The sequence below is a fragment of the Lytechinus variegatus genome, chromosome 4, assembly GCF_018143015.1.
Source record: "Lytechinus variegatus isolate NC3 chromosome 4, Lvar_3.0, whole genome shotgun sequence".
Classification (NCBI taxonomy): Eukaryota; Metazoa; Echinodermata; class Echinoidea; order Temnopleuroida; family Toxopneustidae; genus Lytechinus; species Lytechinus variegatus.
Genome location: NC_054743.1, coordinates 48145532 through 48162282, shown reverse-complemented (window position 1 = coordinate 48162282; position 16751 = coordinate 48145532). Strand labels below are relative to the sequence as shown.

The 16751-nt window shown below is 36.7% G+C and overlaps 1 protein-coding gene across 2 annotated transcripts in view; it reads right to left on the bottom strand.

Moving 5' to 3' along the window:
* Positions 1-16751, bottom strand: part of LOC121414214 (activating signal cointegrator 1 complex subunit 3-like) — a 55966-nt gene that overhangs the window by 31814 nt on the left and 7401 nt on the right. For both annotated transcript variants that reach the window (XM_041607301.1, XM_041607302.1), the window contains exons 5-16: positions 16634-16745; positions 15771-15975; positions 15043-15196; positions 14261-14386; positions 13029-13229; positions 11837-11977; positions 10729-10893; positions 5183-5431; positions 2847-2981; positions 2250-2441; positions 1388-1612; positions 358-477 (exon numbers count right to left, since the gene is read on the bottom strand). In XM_041607301.1, the coding sequence (XP_041463235.1) occupies positions 358-477; positions 1388-1612; positions 2250-2441; positions 2847-2981; positions 5183-5431; positions 10729-10893; positions 11837-11977; positions 13029-13229; positions 14261-14386; positions 15043-15196; positions 15771-15975; positions 16634-16745 (2025 nt within the window). The remainder of the gene's footprint in view (positions 1-357; positions 478-1387; positions 1613-2249; positions 2442-2846; positions 2982-5182; positions 5432-10728; positions 10894-11836; positions 11978-13028; positions 13230-14260; positions 14387-15042; positions 15197-15770; positions 15976-16633; positions 16746-16751) is intronic.

Genomic DNA, 16751 nt, shown 5'->3' with positions numbered 1-16751 from the left:
GCTGAGAAATCAGCAAATAAGCACAGGATTCGGGTAGAGCGTCTGGCCCGACGCTCTAAGCAATAATTATACATTGTCCCACGTCCGCTTATACTGTGTTGGGGATCTTCGGTGTGAACATTTTTCAGCGTAGATTTCAAGATTTCACAAAGTTCAGTTAATGTAACTACCAGATCTAGATCCTTGGTGATATACTGACAATTATAAAGCCTTTTTTACAGACTTTCTCATGACATCAGTGTTTACTGCAACTACTGGAATTTCTCTTTAAATGTCTTCAACCTGCCCCCACAAAAAAAAATCATGAAAAATCCCAGAAGAGTCAGCAGTGCAAACATTCTGCAATCTTTATCTCACCTGTGTGTCTTTGTACATGAGGCCATAGGCCATTGGGTTGAGGTGCATTCTCACGTACAAGTAAGTGTAGCTCAGCCAACGCACCGCCTCGTCCACATTGCTCACTGTTCCAAGAGCAATCTAGATTGGAATAGAAATAGAAAAAAGAGGGATTATGGTCTTCTACATACTGAACAAGCTTGTTGACTCTGATGATGTCAAACTCACTCAAGCTACATTAATTCTCTTTTTTTTCTTCCAATTCATCTTCTCCTTGCACAGAATTCTTAAGCCCATATTCTGGTCTCGAGGTTAATTTCAACTCTGGTGGAAAGCTGCGGTTTAAATATGGAAGGCCAATTGTGACACGAATCACTAACAGTAAAGGTTTGATTTACCTGATCATTTCGCACTCAAATTGATTACTCATAAGTTACTGTCTTGGAAAGATAAAAAAAGACAGTTGATTTCACCATCAATGAATGAGGAAAGACAACTCAAGAGTAAACTTAAGAAACGTATGATGCAAACAAATTCTCACATTTTGGGCTTCACATTACTAGGGCGAGTTAGGTCATGGACTATTAGTAACCCTAAAGCCACCCCCCCCATCACTTTCCGCAACATTTCCACTACGCGAAATTTTTCGCCCTCGCCTCTTGCCGACTTTTCTCTTTGAAGTTGTGCGCATCTTTTAAGACCAAATTCAGGATGCCCGTGTACGCAATTCGAAATTTGTGACATTACATAGGTGCATGTCAGACCCAAAATTGCTAAAAAATGTGGTTTTGTGTAAAAAGTCAACGTAAATTGAAGTTTCTCACCTAATTCCTGAAGATTATGATTATTTTTACTTTCATCAGCTGAAATTAATTGATTTTAGCATAATTATGCTTCAAAAAGATTCTGCTATAAATTTGGTGAAAAAACAAAGAAATACCTAAGAAATTCTTAACAATAAAATCCCCCCCAAAAAAACTTCAAACCAACCTCGGTCTGGTTATGGTTAAAAAGGACTTCAGAATAGGAACCTAAAAGGTTTACAACTGACCTCTGCATTGAGATTATCTGCTAAACTGCTGATGAACTGACTCTCAATGGCGTTCTGTCTGGTGATCAGGCTCAAGTAGTGATTGAGTTTCTCATGTGTCGTGATGATGAAACCTTCTCCAAAGCTATCATACTGAGGGCGCCCTGCACGTCCAAAGATCTGAAGGACATCCAGTATCCCGAGGTCCTTGAATGCTCCTTTGTTTGCGTCGTAAAGTTGAGTGCCCTGGAAAGAGAACGCAAGTTGTACTGCAAAAATTACGAGTGAAATGCTTAATTGAATCAAGTTTCTTAAAATGATTGATTGCATCCATTTTCTTATCAAATCTAGGATATGGTATGGTGACTTTTATTTTTACCTGATTTTTCAGAAAGTATGAATGCTTGTAAGTAAGCAACTAGAGGAGGCGCGATAGCTCAGTCGGTAGAGCAGGGGATTTGTATTCCCACTTGGTGCGCTAGTGCCATTTGGTAAGGCATTAATCCTCATTACCAGGTCCTTCGGAGAGGACCTTAAGCCGTCGGTCCTCTGGTTGCTTGCTTACAAGCATTCATGCTTTCTTAGCAATCAGGAAAAAAAAAATCAGAGGACCAAAGGCTTCAGGGGCACATTTCATCAACATTTTTTTCGGACAAGTTGTCAGATCTGACAATTTTCCTTGATTCGATAGAGTAATTCTTCTTCACACTGTCAAAATTGAAGTTTTAAGGATGAATAAAAAAAAGCAAGATCTATACAGGGGCACATGCACTTCTGGTTCGGCAGAAAAGTTCTGAACATGCTCAGAACTTTGTTGCTGGTGAGTTGCCACGACGCTTGTAAGGAACGGTGTTACAGTGCCATATTAAAGAGAGATACGTACCTTGATAACCACAGCGTGCGCAGGAAGATTGACACCCCAGGCCAGGGTGGCGGTACAAACCAAGACCTTCAGATGACCGGCAGCAAAATACCTCTCCACCAGATTCCTATCCTGTCTCAGCATTCCTGCGTGATGGATGGAGAAACCGTCGGGGAACAGCTCACGCAGCTGTTTATTCCGTGACTTCATCACCTAAAGAGATAAACATGACAAGAACCACACTAATAAGAAGAAAAAAAAAGAAAAGGATGAATACATGTAGTGATACCAGCAGTAATGATAATCGTATAATTATCAGGACCATAATGATAACCATAGTCACGATAATATTCATAAATGTAATAACAATGATGATGATCTCAGGGAATAAGGTATGCACATTCTCCCTTCCTTGACGAGGATATCCCAGCCAGTAGAATGGATGGATGGATGGGTGGGTAGATGGATGGATGGATGATTAGATAGATAGATAGATAGATATACTGCATGGTTCATTGCATCAAGGTCAATTATAATGCATTTACAACATAGTAATGATACATCATCATTCAAACATATTTTTGGTAATTCTCACAATAAGGTTTTGTTGATTCATACCTGTTTGAGAGCAGATCCATATTCTGGTGATTGCTGACCTTGGAACATGCCGATCTCTCCATTACCCTTAGCCGTCTCACGCAGGTACATAGCAGTCTGGACCGTAGCATTCCTCGCATGCACAAACACCATCACCTGCGGGAAATAATGAAACAAGAATATGGTACTAAGATTAAAGGTCAAGTCCTCCTCAGAAAAATGTTAATTTGAATCAGTAGAGAAAAATCAGACGAGAACAATGCTGAAAATTTTGCCAAAATCAGATGTAAAATAAGAAAGTTATGACGTTTCAAAGTTTCGCTTATTTTTAACAAAATAGTTATATGAACGAGCCAGTTACATCCAAATGAGAGAGTCGATGATGTCACTCACTATTTCTTTTGTTTTTTATTGTTTGAATTATACAATATTTCAGTTTTTACGAATTTGACGATTAGGACCTCCTTGCCTGAAGCACAAAATGTTAAAATAATGGAATTCTACGTGTTCAGGGAGGAATGAAACTTCATTTCACATGACAATGATGAGCAAATCAAAATATTTCATACTTCATATAATAAAATACAAAAGAAATAGTGAGTGATGTCATCACTTCCCTCATTTGCATACCGACCGAGATGTGCATATAACTGTTTTGTGAAATGAAGCGAAATTTTAAAGTGTCATAACTTTCTTATTTTACATCCGATTTTGATGAAATTTTCAGTGTTATGCTTGTTAAATTTTTATTCAAATCAAGTTTTTGTTGGGGTGGACTTGTCCTTTACGTATTGCGGTGGTGCAGTGGTTTCTGACTTGCATCTCTTGATCACAGGGCCATGGGTTCAAATCCTACCCTGGGCGCAATAAGAGATTCATCCATACAGGATTCGCTGTTCTCAACCCTGGCAGGATGTCTTTCCTCTGAACACAGCATAACGTAACTCTGACCATGATAATGAATAGGGCAATTATTATTACAAAATAGGTCCATACAATTAATTCATAGCAATCGAAATATCAAGTTGAGATATGTATTGTACATATATTTTACAAAGTGAATAAACACTTTCATGAGCCCTCTCCTGACCACCTTTGTCTACTAGCAACCTGAATTAGCGCTTCATCTATGTAACCATTGATTACAAGCAACTGAAATACAAACATATGATTGGTGATCGGAATGTTACTACAACCGAAAGACTTTGACAAACCCACTATATGATGCCACCAGCTCCCTGACTCTCATACTAGTCTTTCGGCAGCATGCCCCAGGTATTCACTGTTACAAGCTACTGAAATTATCGAATTTGATTGGTTGGAAGCAGTATCAGTGAATATTACAACCGAAGCACACTGTGAAACCCTCGCCTGACTGCTGTCTACTACCTTTTTGAATTGGCGTTTAAATCTGTCTTACCATTATAAGTTACTGAAATCCATGTATTTGATTGGCTGAAAGCAAAATCATCAGTGGATATAACAACCCCAACACTTCGTGAAAGCCTCACCTTTCCTATGTCCACTAAGTCCCTGGCTTTTAGTGCTTGATCTAAACATAATAGGCTACTGAAATCTATTCATTTGTTAAGTTGAAATCAATTATATATCGGTGAAAACTACAACTGAAACAATTCGTGAAAAGCCTGGGCCCCCTTTTTCATAAAAATTTGATATTATAGAAGCTCTTGCTGAAATGTCGACTACCACGACAACAGTGAAAATTCTGCTTCCTGATTGGCTTTTCCGATGAAAATTGACATTCCTGCAAGAGTTGTTACCATAGCAACTTTTTTTTAATGAAACGGAGCCCTGATGGCTTCTTTCCATCAGCTCCAAGAATTTAAAGAGAAATTCCAGTAGTTGCAGTAAACAATGATTTCATGAGAAAGTCTGTAAAACCAGGCTTAATTGTCAAAATATCATGGAGGATCTAGATCTGTTACAGTTATATAAACTGAACTTTGTGAAATCTTGAAATCTACACTGAAAACTGTTCACACTGAAGATCACCAACACAGATAGGCTCACGTGGGACAGTGTATTATCATTGCTGGAATAAAGACCCGACGGAAGTGACCGAATCCGCGCTTATTTTGCTTATTTCTCAGCAATTACACAATTTCTCCCAGAATCCTTTGGCACATATTTTTTATTCATACAGACACTTGGGTGGTCATTATATTAGATTCTGTAAAAAGTCATTTTGAGATCATTACCAAAACTGGAATTTATCTTTAATGCTTGATCTATCTAACCATTGATACACACTACTAAAACAATGTACATGTATTTGATAGGTTGAAATCAATCATATTGGAGAAAACTACAACCAACACACTTCATGAAAGCCTCACCTGGTGGCCTCGGTCCACAAGCTCCCTGACCTTCTCATAGCAGACAAAGTCCATGTCCCTCCTCTGCTGCATGATGTTCGGCGTCTTGATCCCGATGAAGGTCTGGCCCAGGGGAACTGGCCTGAATCGGGTGTCGAAGAAGAACAGTCCGATGTAGGGGTTGACGTTCAGGAAGCGAGCCACGTCCACATAGTTGGGGAGAGTGGCGGAGAGACCCACGATCCGTATCATGCTCTGGGAGGACTCGACCTGTCGGGAGGGGCGGAAGGTGAACTTTAAGAGTATGCTTCCATAAAAATCTATGATTTCGGTTTTGAAAGAAAAATTCAATTCAGGATTTGAATTCGAGAAAGTAATCTAAATTCAATGAAAATATATAGTAGACCGGCCAAAACGATTTTTTATACTTTGGACGGCAAAATTTGTTAATGCTTGCTAATGCTTGGCATCCCAGCTAAAAGTCTTGCAAAAATACCCAGGAATAGCGTACGGGCGGATGCCAAGCGCAATTTTGCGTGAAAGTGTCATTTTTAGCGTAAAATCTGAAGGACTGTCGAAAATCACGCATTTTGATATTTTGACGGATTATCATCATATTTTTCATTATCTTTAATATTAAATTATTTTTATTCAGAATTTCAAATTATAAGTCTACTAAATATGCATTTCAAATTTGAATATTACACACACACATATGGCACAGGGAAACATAAAACCGCGATTTCCTCGAAATAAAAGTTTGTGAAAACTATCAATAGATTGAAGTTTTTTTACGCAGGATAAATTCATCGATTTAAATGCGTTTATCCATCGGATGTATAGTAAATGTCCTAGTGCCACAAATATTAAAAGAATTTTCAAGTAAGATGGTAGATATCTCATTTTATGTTATCCGAAAGGAGACAATGTGCATTTTACCAGGTGCGCATTTTGAAAGAAAAATTGAAAATACCGTACATTATGTACATAATTACATGTATAAGTACATACTAAATCGAGTTTTTATTTACATGTATAAGTCCATATTAAAGCAAGTTTTTAATTGGATAGCACAATTTGTCAATTCCTTGCATCCCAGCTAAAAGTCTTGCGGAAATACTGAGGAATAGCGTACGGGCGGATGCCAAGTGCACTTTCGCGTGAAAGTATCATTTTTAGCGTAAAATCTGAAAGACTGTTGAAAATCACGCATTTTGATATTTTGACGGATAATCATCATATTTTTTATTATCTTTGATATGGAATTGTTTTTATTCAGAATTTCAAATTATAAGTCTACTAAATATGCATTTCAAATTTGAATATTACACACACATATATGGCAATATGAAATATAAAATCGTGATTTACTCAAAATAAAGGTTTTTAAAAATTATTAATGGTATAATGTTTGTGTTCCGCATCTCAATTTCGTCAAGATTTAGTGCTATTACCGAATAAATACTTGATAATTGTTGTTATGTCACATATAGTGAAAACAAATACTGAAATAAGATGCAAGATATATATCATTTAATATTATATATGCGAAATATAACAATGCACATTATTTTTTCAGACGCGCATTTCTGATAAAAAATAAACAGCGCACAATATTACATCGATATTGCACATATCTTATATCAGTGCGATACTCGTCATGATATTATATAGGATTATGTTTGCTTTTGTAGAGTTCGATCTTCTTGCTATTTCCACGAATGAATTGGTGCTGAACTTAAATCTACCTGTGGCGATATTCAGAAATAGGTCTGATATTTAATTTTGAAATTTGAAATCTTAACCAAAGTTACATTTTTCAAAATTTCATTATAACTTTGAACGTATAGAAAAAAAATTAATGACACTTTAATGTTAATGACACTTTAATATTCATGTATTACTGATCGTCTTGCACAAGTTTTAGATCACATGATTAAGGTCAAAGGTCATTTAGAGTCACTGAACTTTGGCCATATGGGGGTATTTTTTAAATGTCATCATAACTTGATTTTTATTGATCCAGTTAAAGATTACATTTGAACATAAGGGTATTAAAGTATCATCGATCATTTTGCACATATTTCAGTTCACATGATCAAGGTCATACGTTATTTTGGTTCGATGAGCTATGGATGGCGTTTTTTATTATTATTAATTTCAGTTGTTTCCAATGTCCTGCTGCTATAATTATTATGTTAAAATATGAATAATAAATGTTATTTGGTCTTTTGCATTGCAAATTATAATTTTCATTCAATTCATTTTACTTCATCAAAGTTTTTGCATTTGCTATTATCACAGGTCCATGTTGTTATATATTCTGGTCTAAGACGGGGGCCGGACAGCCCGACCCTGGGCAGCCCTGGACATACCAATGCCCTTTTGGGAAATGCAGTTGTACGACAATCTATATATTACAATATATGCGCTGGACGCTGGGCATTAGCCTTTAGATTTGTTTGTCATAATGGTCGTGCGACGGCATTTCCCAAAATGGCAATACACTGTGGTGAAATGAGCTTTAAGATTTGAAATGTGAACTTTAAATGTGAACTTTAAAGGACAAGTCCACCCCAACCATGCCAACATAAAATTGATTTGATTGAAAAGAGAAAAAAATTCAATAAGCATTACACTGAAAATTGACAGAGTGGTTTAAAAATGCTAATTCAATCGCTTTATTCATACATGTATGTTTTCTATGATTTTGGATATACATGTAGATATTCCTGTAAAATTAATGCTACCATGGTAACGGCAAATTAAATATCAGACCTATTTCTGCATATCGACACAGGTAGAATTAAGTTCAGCACCAATTCATTCGTGGAAATATCAAGAAGATCGAACTCTACAAAAGCAAACATAATCCTATATAATATCATGACGAGTATCGCACTGATATAAGATATGTGCAATATCGATCTAATATTGTGCGCTGTTTATTTTTTTATCAGAAATGCGCGTCGGATAAAATAATGTGCATTGTTATATTTCGCATATATAACATTAAATGATATATATCTTGCATCTTATTTCAGTATTTGTTTTCACTATATGTGACATAACAACAATTATCAAGTATTTTTTGGTAATAGCACTAAATCTTGACGAAATTGAGATGCGGAACACAAACATTATACCATTGATAATTTTTAAAAACCTTTCTTTTGAGTAAATCACGATTTTATATTTCATATTGCCATATATGTGTGTGTAATATTCAAATTTGAAATGCATATTTAGTAGACTTATAATTTGAAACTCTGAATAAAAACAATTCCATATCAAAGATAATAAAAAATATGATGATTATCCGTCAAAATATCGAAATGCGTGATTTTCAACAGTCTTTCAGATTTTACGCTAAAAATGATACTTTCACGCGAAAGTGCACTTGGCATCCGCCCGTACGCTATTCCTCAGTATTTCCGCAAGACTTTTAGCTGGGATGCAAGGAATTGACAAATTGTGCTATCTAATTAAAAACTCGCTTTATTATGGACTTATACATGTAAATAAAAACTCGATTTAGTATGTACTTATACATGTAATTATGTACATAACGTACGGTATTTTCAGTTTTCTTTCAAAATGCGCACCTGGTAAAATGCACATTGTCTCCTTTCGGATAACATAAAATGAGATATCTACCATCTTACTTGAAAATTCTTTTAATATTTGTGGCACTAGGACATTTACTATACATCCGATGGATAAACGCATTTAAATCGATGAATTTATGTTGCGTAAAAAAACTTCCAACTATTGATCGTTTTCACAAACTTTTATTTCGAGGAAATCGCGGTTTTATGTTTCCCTGTGCCATATGTGTGTGTGTAATATTCAAATTTGAAATGCATATTTAGTAGACTTATAATTTGAAATTCCGAATAAAAATAATTTAATATTAAAGATAATGAAAAATATGATGATAATCCGTCAAAATATCAAAATGCGTGATTTTCGACAGTCTTTCAGATTTTACGCTAAAAATGACACTTTGACGCAAAATTGCGCTTGGCATCCGCCCGTACGCTATTCCTGGGTATTTTTGCAAGACTATTAGCTGGGATGCCAAGCATTAACAAATTTTGCCGTCGAATCCTTATCTAGAGCACTTTTTGAGGTTTGGCCGGTCTACTAATACGGGTGCATTCAATTGTTAGGCCCTTTTACATCATTCTGTGCAAGCCCTGCATATGACTTGCAGGTGACTATGCTTGCTACTACCTGCAGGCCATCCGCATGTCGCCAGCATTGACGATACCATGTATCTCTCACGCAGTTGCCCGCTGGAGCGCACGCTTGTCTGTTTTGTGCGTAGAAATGTTTTGAACATGATCAAAACTTTGTTGTGGGCGAGTGACAGGTAATTGCCCCCCAAGGCTTGCACGGAACAATGTGACAGAGCCTTAAATATATGGACCTCTCAGGAATTTCTGAAAAACATGGTGGGAAGCTGATGACCTAATCCACATCGACAGTTCATTCCACAGACGTGGGGCAGCAGTGAAAATAGATCTGTCACCGGCCAGGAGGATAGTTGGATCCGTGCTAGATACAGCACATGTATTAAAGGGCCCAGCCACTGACAAATCATGAGGGAAATTGAATCAATACGAAGTTCGCAAGAGGCCAATTGATTAAAATATAATATAATCTGTCCATCATGAGCACCCGTCGGACTAATGCGATAAAAGTTCGGACAGCACGAATTTGATTGAACTCGTGATGGTTATTTACTTCCGATCATAGCAGTTCCAGTTTCCAACAATCCCCATTCATAGACTCCTAGCAGGTCTCTTCCCGGTGTTAATTGCTAAAATAAATAACCTCTGTGAAGTGACATGTTTCAACGTGAAAACACGCGGTTTACTTCTGGTGGGTGTTTCATAAAGCTGTTCGTAAGTTAAGAGCGACTTTAAGAACGACTGGTGATCCTTTCTTGTGGTAAATGGTATATACTTTGGCGATGGTTAAGCGCGTAAGAAAGGTTCAACAGTCGTTCTTAAACTCGCTCTTATCTTACGAACAGCTTTATGAAACTGCCCCCTGGTTGGTTCGTCTACTAACTATTGCTCTCCTATGGAGCTCCCAGACTTGCCGGCATCTACTACATAACAACCCCAGGCATGCAGCCGAGTGAAAGACTTGAATCCCTTCTCTGTTATGAGATTAGCCTTGATTCCCCCATGATTTGTCAATGGAAACTCAGAATAGGTTTTTAACCTCCCCCCCCAAAAAAAAAATGAAAATATCAGTATCCACTGGTTCATCAGTATTTTCTAGCCACAATGGGTTTCTCTCTCTTTTCATTTAGCGACTCAAGAAAACATGTTCTCAGTATCCAATTACTTATTGATTCTGCGAATAGGTTGCCAAGCCAGGGGCTTGTTTCACAAAGAAATAAAATTACATGTATGGTAACTTTGACATGATTGTAGCGACCACCAAACCTTGATTGTGATTGGTTGCTGAGCCCTGTTACCGAGGTAGATGCCACATTGGCAAAGTTACAATAAGATGGAACTCTATATGACACAGGCGCCCGGGACACTAACCTGTCTTAAGGTGCGGGCAACAAGGCTTTCAATGACCGCCCCTCGGTCATCGTGGAGAAGATGGACCTCGTCGATGATGAGGAGCTTGACCAGCTGTGTGAGGGCCACATCGCCGGTGCTCTTTCGCGTGACCACGTCCCACTTCTCTGGAGTTGTCACCAACATCTACACAAAGATATTTCATTACTTTATTTCATTTCATTTCAGTTATTTAAATTATTTTCATTCATTCATTTCATTCATTCCATTTCATTGTTTCATTTATTTTCATTTCATTTATTTTCCAAAAAATCAATCAAAATACAAAAAGATGTAACCCTTTCTACAATAGTATGAATAAATTATTACAGTAAATGCAGATTTAAAAAAGTTTTTAAAAATGTAAAGAGAAAACCAAAATGTTTTTGGGAAGGAAGTACTTGCTTTGCTACTTGGTTAACATTATAAGTGTAGTATGAATGTATTGAGTGGTGAATTAGTGTTATCATTCAAGTAGGCCTATACATGCATTACAAAACTACACAGCTAAGAATGTTGTATTATGCTGGTCATATATGAGTAGTTTAAACTTGAGGTAGTTCTATTTAAGGGAAGGTCCAGCCTGGAAATAATGTTTATACCAATAAATAGAGTAAAATTCACAGAGCAAAATGATGAAAATTCCATCAAAATCGGATAACACATAACAGAGTTATCGAATTTTAAAGATTTGCATTATTGCGTTGAAACATGTCTTTATGAATATTCATTAGGTGGCCTGATGTCATATCCCCACTTGTTCTTTTGTATTTTGTATTATGAAATTAGGTTATTCAAAAATTTTCTACCAAGAAATAAAACAATTGAATTGACAACTGATTAAGTTCATTAGTTATTTATTGCCGCAACTTATGTCATCATAATGGAGACACATCATTTACACAAGTATGAAAAAAAGGAAACATTTATGAATTCATGTAATAACATAAGAAAAGGGAAAGTGGGGTTGTAACATCACCAGCCAACCTAATGAATATTCATGACGATGTGCATATAACTGCTTTCACAAAGTATTGATAAACTTAAAAATTCTAAAGAACTGCTTCCAGATTGCTTCTGTCAACATTACCTGTGTTTTCATGATTTCATTTTTGGTGAGCTGCATGTCTCCAGTGAGCTCTTTCACAGACAGACCGAGCGGGGCCAGGCGTGTGCCAAAGTTCCTCACCATCTCAGCCGCCAGGGCCTTCATGGGAGCTACATAAACAATCTAACGGATAAAAGAAGAATAACAATTTATCAGAGTCAAATTACAGAGTTTAGTACATTTATGTACATGTACACTATGCAATAGAAACCATGATTTTTTTTGTAATATTTGATTAGTTTTGATTTATTTTTCTTCTGCATTACACATGTTAACATAAATATAACAGAGACATTTTGACAATTAGTCAGAAATATACATCATTGCACATAAATTCATTTGCGGAAGACGGATTTTCATTGTAGGCAAATATGCTTGAGAATATCATGGACCAAAACATATAATCATATTGAATAAGAATGGATGTCGCGAATTTGGTCTCAAATGTTGCGCAAGACTTATAAGAAAAAGTCATCAAATTTAGCGGCGCTATCGTTTTTGCTTTTCGGAATATTGCACGAAGCGTCGAGTGGGGGCCATCATAACCCCCCTGTCCCTTTTAGGGTTAAGATATTGACCTTAAAATAGAAGAAAAAAGATTGGCTTTACAATCATCATCAAATTTACTGACCAGCACAGAAATTCTCCAAGCAGCAAAATACACTAAAATCACATTGTTCTGGCCTACGTGTTCGCTCTTACACCAAACAGCTGACATCCATTATTTTAAGTTAAGAAATTTTTGTACCTATCATTACTATACGATCACTTTTCTTTAAGAATTTTTAACCTTATATTCATCTTTTATTCATTATTTTCCATTTATTTATTGTCCGTTATTTTTTGTACTGGATATATGTGTATGAGCATATTCCGCAACAAACGTTTTTTTCAAGGGACTTACATCTTCCTCTGTAAAAATGTCAGATTTATTTTGTAAGAATTTATGTTTCCAAAAATAAAGAAATTTGTGAAAATGAAGAAAATGATCATTTATTTATGGAATGAACATATATCATCATATGATTATTTTTAATTTAGAGGAATCAATAACCTTGCATTCATCTTTATATCATTTAACCATGAACCTATCATGAATAATTTACATGTACCTTTAAGTCATCTATTTGGCTCACCATAATGGGATGATCTCATATCGAGATGAATGATTTACCTTGAATTCATCTTTTTTGATGACCCCTTGTTGAATGTGTTTCCTGACCTCTTGGAGGATGGTCAGCATGGCAATGTTAGTCTTTCCCGCTCCCGTAGGGGCACAGATCAACAGGTTCTCGTTGGTGTTGTACGCCGTCTCAAAGACGACCGACTGGATACGATTCAAGCTCTTCATCCCTTTGAATGCCACTCGCCCAATCTATAGTTGAAGAAATAATCAGATACAATTACAGGTATTCCAGATATATCAATCCATAGTGTTGTACGCCATCTCAAAGATGACAGACTGAATACCATTTAAGCTCTTCATTCCCTTGAATACTACCCACCCAATCTATAATTGAAAACAAAAATAGTGGATACAATTATTCAGGAAATATTAATATGATTCAAGCTCTTCCTCAGCTTGAATGCTACCCGCTCAATCTACAATTGAAGAAATTAGCAAATACGATTAAAAGAATAATCGGAAATATTAATGTGATTCAAGCTTTTCAGTCAGTCCCTTAAGGCCACCGCACACCTTACGACCCGACTGGTCTGCGACTGGCTTGCGACTGAGTGGGGGAGATGTGACGTCACAGATCTTGTCAGCTTGATAGTTGCAGACCAGTCAAAGACAAGTCGCAAGGAAAATCGGAAGGATTTGCCATGTCGAATCCTTATGACTCGATCGCAAGCTCAATCCAACTTCCAGCCAATCAGACAGCAGAGTTGTACGACGCGTAAGTGATAAACAACGCACATAGGCAGTAGTAAGCGCATTTTCTCATTTGTTATGGCAAAAAGCACATGCATGAGTCGCAGACAGCGTGGTAGCCAGGTCGTATGGTGTGCAGTGGCCTATAAATGCTACCCCCCCCCAATCTGTGTTTAGATAGAATTACAAATCACATATTCAAAATAATCCTAGCACCTTGTGCCCTTGGATATGCAATGACTGCTTATAATGCTCAATCGGAGTGAATGTGATTCAACGTCTTCATCCTTTGAATTCTACCCACCATAGCAATATTATCCCTAAATGCTGGGGGGGGGCTGTTGAGGATTGAATCAACACCCCCCCCCCCCTTTAACATTTATGCTACCATTGCACTGCACAAAATATTTTGACTGTGCTGCTCACTAACTTCTTACTCTCAAGTCATGCACATCTTTTGAGACAAAATTTGCAATCATCATAATCATCATAATCATACTCAATCATCATCCTCGTCATCATCAACTTACTTCATCAAGTTGGGATATTGGTACAAGATTCTTGCCCACACTGACAGGGGCTCGGTCTGCTGGGGGTATGATCACTTCCTCATAGAGCTTGGTGGCGGACTTCTGGAAGCCGATCGGCAACATCATCTGTTAGAGCAATAAAGCATTAATGCAATTGCATGTAGGAATGAAGTTGCAGCCAATAAGGAATTCCATGAGAAAACAATAAATAATAATAATAAAATTGCTCTATGTGCTTAATACAAATTGCTCTCCAATATTACAATTACACTAAAACAAAAATAAGTATGTTTTCCAAAGTCTTTTAAACAATTCAACAGAAGAAAATGATAGAAGGTGAATCGGTAAACTATTCCATAATATGTTTTATTCAATCATACAAACAGCTAGTGATTCCCTCTAACTCTGGTGAATTGGATTGGGGTAAAAAAAGAAAAAGTATGAGTAATATATAATTTCCAGGCAGATTCATTGTCTGAGTCATTTCAAAATCTTAGTTGCTAAAATATCAGGATAGATGATATACCATGAGGAAAATATCATCTAATTTCATAGGAGTGTCATTCAATTCCATCTGGAAAGCCTTTGGAATTTCCTGCTGCATGTAGTAAAGTTGGTAAGACCCTGTAGATGCAAGTATGGTAAATAGGGAAATTTGTCCTACTAAGCCACCTTAAGCTCACGTTCCAGCACGTCATACTGAAGTCTTTGTAAAGCCACATGAACTGCACATTTAGAAACAGGATTATGAAGCACCATTGAATGGTCAATATTTTTATTACCTTAGCTCCTGCAATGAACGAAGAGGACATCTGAGCCGTAGCAAGAGAGTCGTAGACGTTCGGGAAGATTTCTTTGGGAGCTCCGGTCGTCCGTTCTAAGCCCAACGTGGAGGTGAAGAGGGGTGTACGTTTGGCATTCTTCAAGGCTTTCTCTCTAAAAATGAAATCAATTTTTATGATGATAATGATTATTATGATGATAAATAATAACAATAAACAATAATAGGCAACATTTATATAGCACTTAATACAATGTTTTTAAGTAATGCTGCATACGTTTACTATTACTACTACCTATCAGGTGCTTGAGCCTCTTATGAATTCATTCCTACTGGGTATATATTTGATACAACTAGGTGGAAACAAAAATGTTGATGACCACCTTTCCAAAGGATAAGAGGAACTTGGTGGAGTTTGAACCCTAAACCTTGTGGTTCATGTCCAGGGACTTTATCTAATGAGCTACAACTCCTCAAATAATCAATCTAATAATAAAGCCTATGTTTAGTTTCAGTTAATCCCCACTAATTCATCTTTCCTTATTCCAACTGATTACAAGAATGTGTGTGTCCTTAAACAGTAATAAAATCAAGTACACGTATCAAGTTAAATAGACTATATGCAGTAACCGAGCTTAATTGCAGGATGTTCCCTGTACAAGGTGTATGGGACATACAGAAATCGGTTATCAACAGGTGTTAACATATTTTAAGAAAGAAATGAAGTACCTCTGAGCCTTCAGGTACTGGGGATCCAAGATTTGCTCGTTCCCTGCTCCTTCTTCCCCTCCTGCAGAAGCTTTGGCCTCTTTCTTAAGAAGTTTCTTCTCTTCTTTTCTGAGAGCCTTCTCCAGTTCTTTCTCCCTCTCTGACTGGACGGTGACCTGTGTGGCGTATGAAGGTTTCTGATTGCTAAGCCTCTCTCTACGACTCTCTGTGCAAAAAGCAGAAGGGCATCTCTTTCATTTATTATCCAATGCATTCCTTCATCCACTCTTCAATTGATCTTTTTATTCATTCTGTCATTCATTCATTCTTTCTTTCATTCATTTATTCATTCATTCATTGGTTCATTCATCCATCCATCCATTCATCTATCTATCCAATCATTCATTTTTTTTCTTTCTTTCTTTCATTCATTCATTCTATTATTCATCCATCCATCCATTCATTCATACATTCTTTCATTCAATCAATCAATCATTACTCCATTCATTTACTTATTCATGATTTCATTCATTCAATCAATTCACTAATTCATCCATTTTGTTAGAGCATTCCCCAAGTATTGTCCTTGTAACAGAAAGATGATTGGTGAAACAAACAAAGGTTTATGATTACTAAGCCCCCTTCTACGGCACTCTATTCAAAAGCAGTAGAAATTGAAAAAATGTTTAATTTCTTATTGAGTTCATTCATTCATCTATTCATTCATCATTATTTTCTTTTGTATCATTCATTCATTCATTCATTGGCCTACATAGCCTTTTATTTGCATTCAAGATAACAACATTAATGTTTTTTCAAACATACATTCATTCATTGCTTGCAATGGTTCTTGGGTTCTGCAATGATATAAATACAACCCGTACCTGCAGCTATCCTGGCCATGCTAGCCTGCGTGGCTGCTGCTACGATGTCTGTCCGTTTGGCAAGAAGTTGCTGAATCAGCTCAAAACAATCAAACCCCAACAGGTCGAACAACTGAAA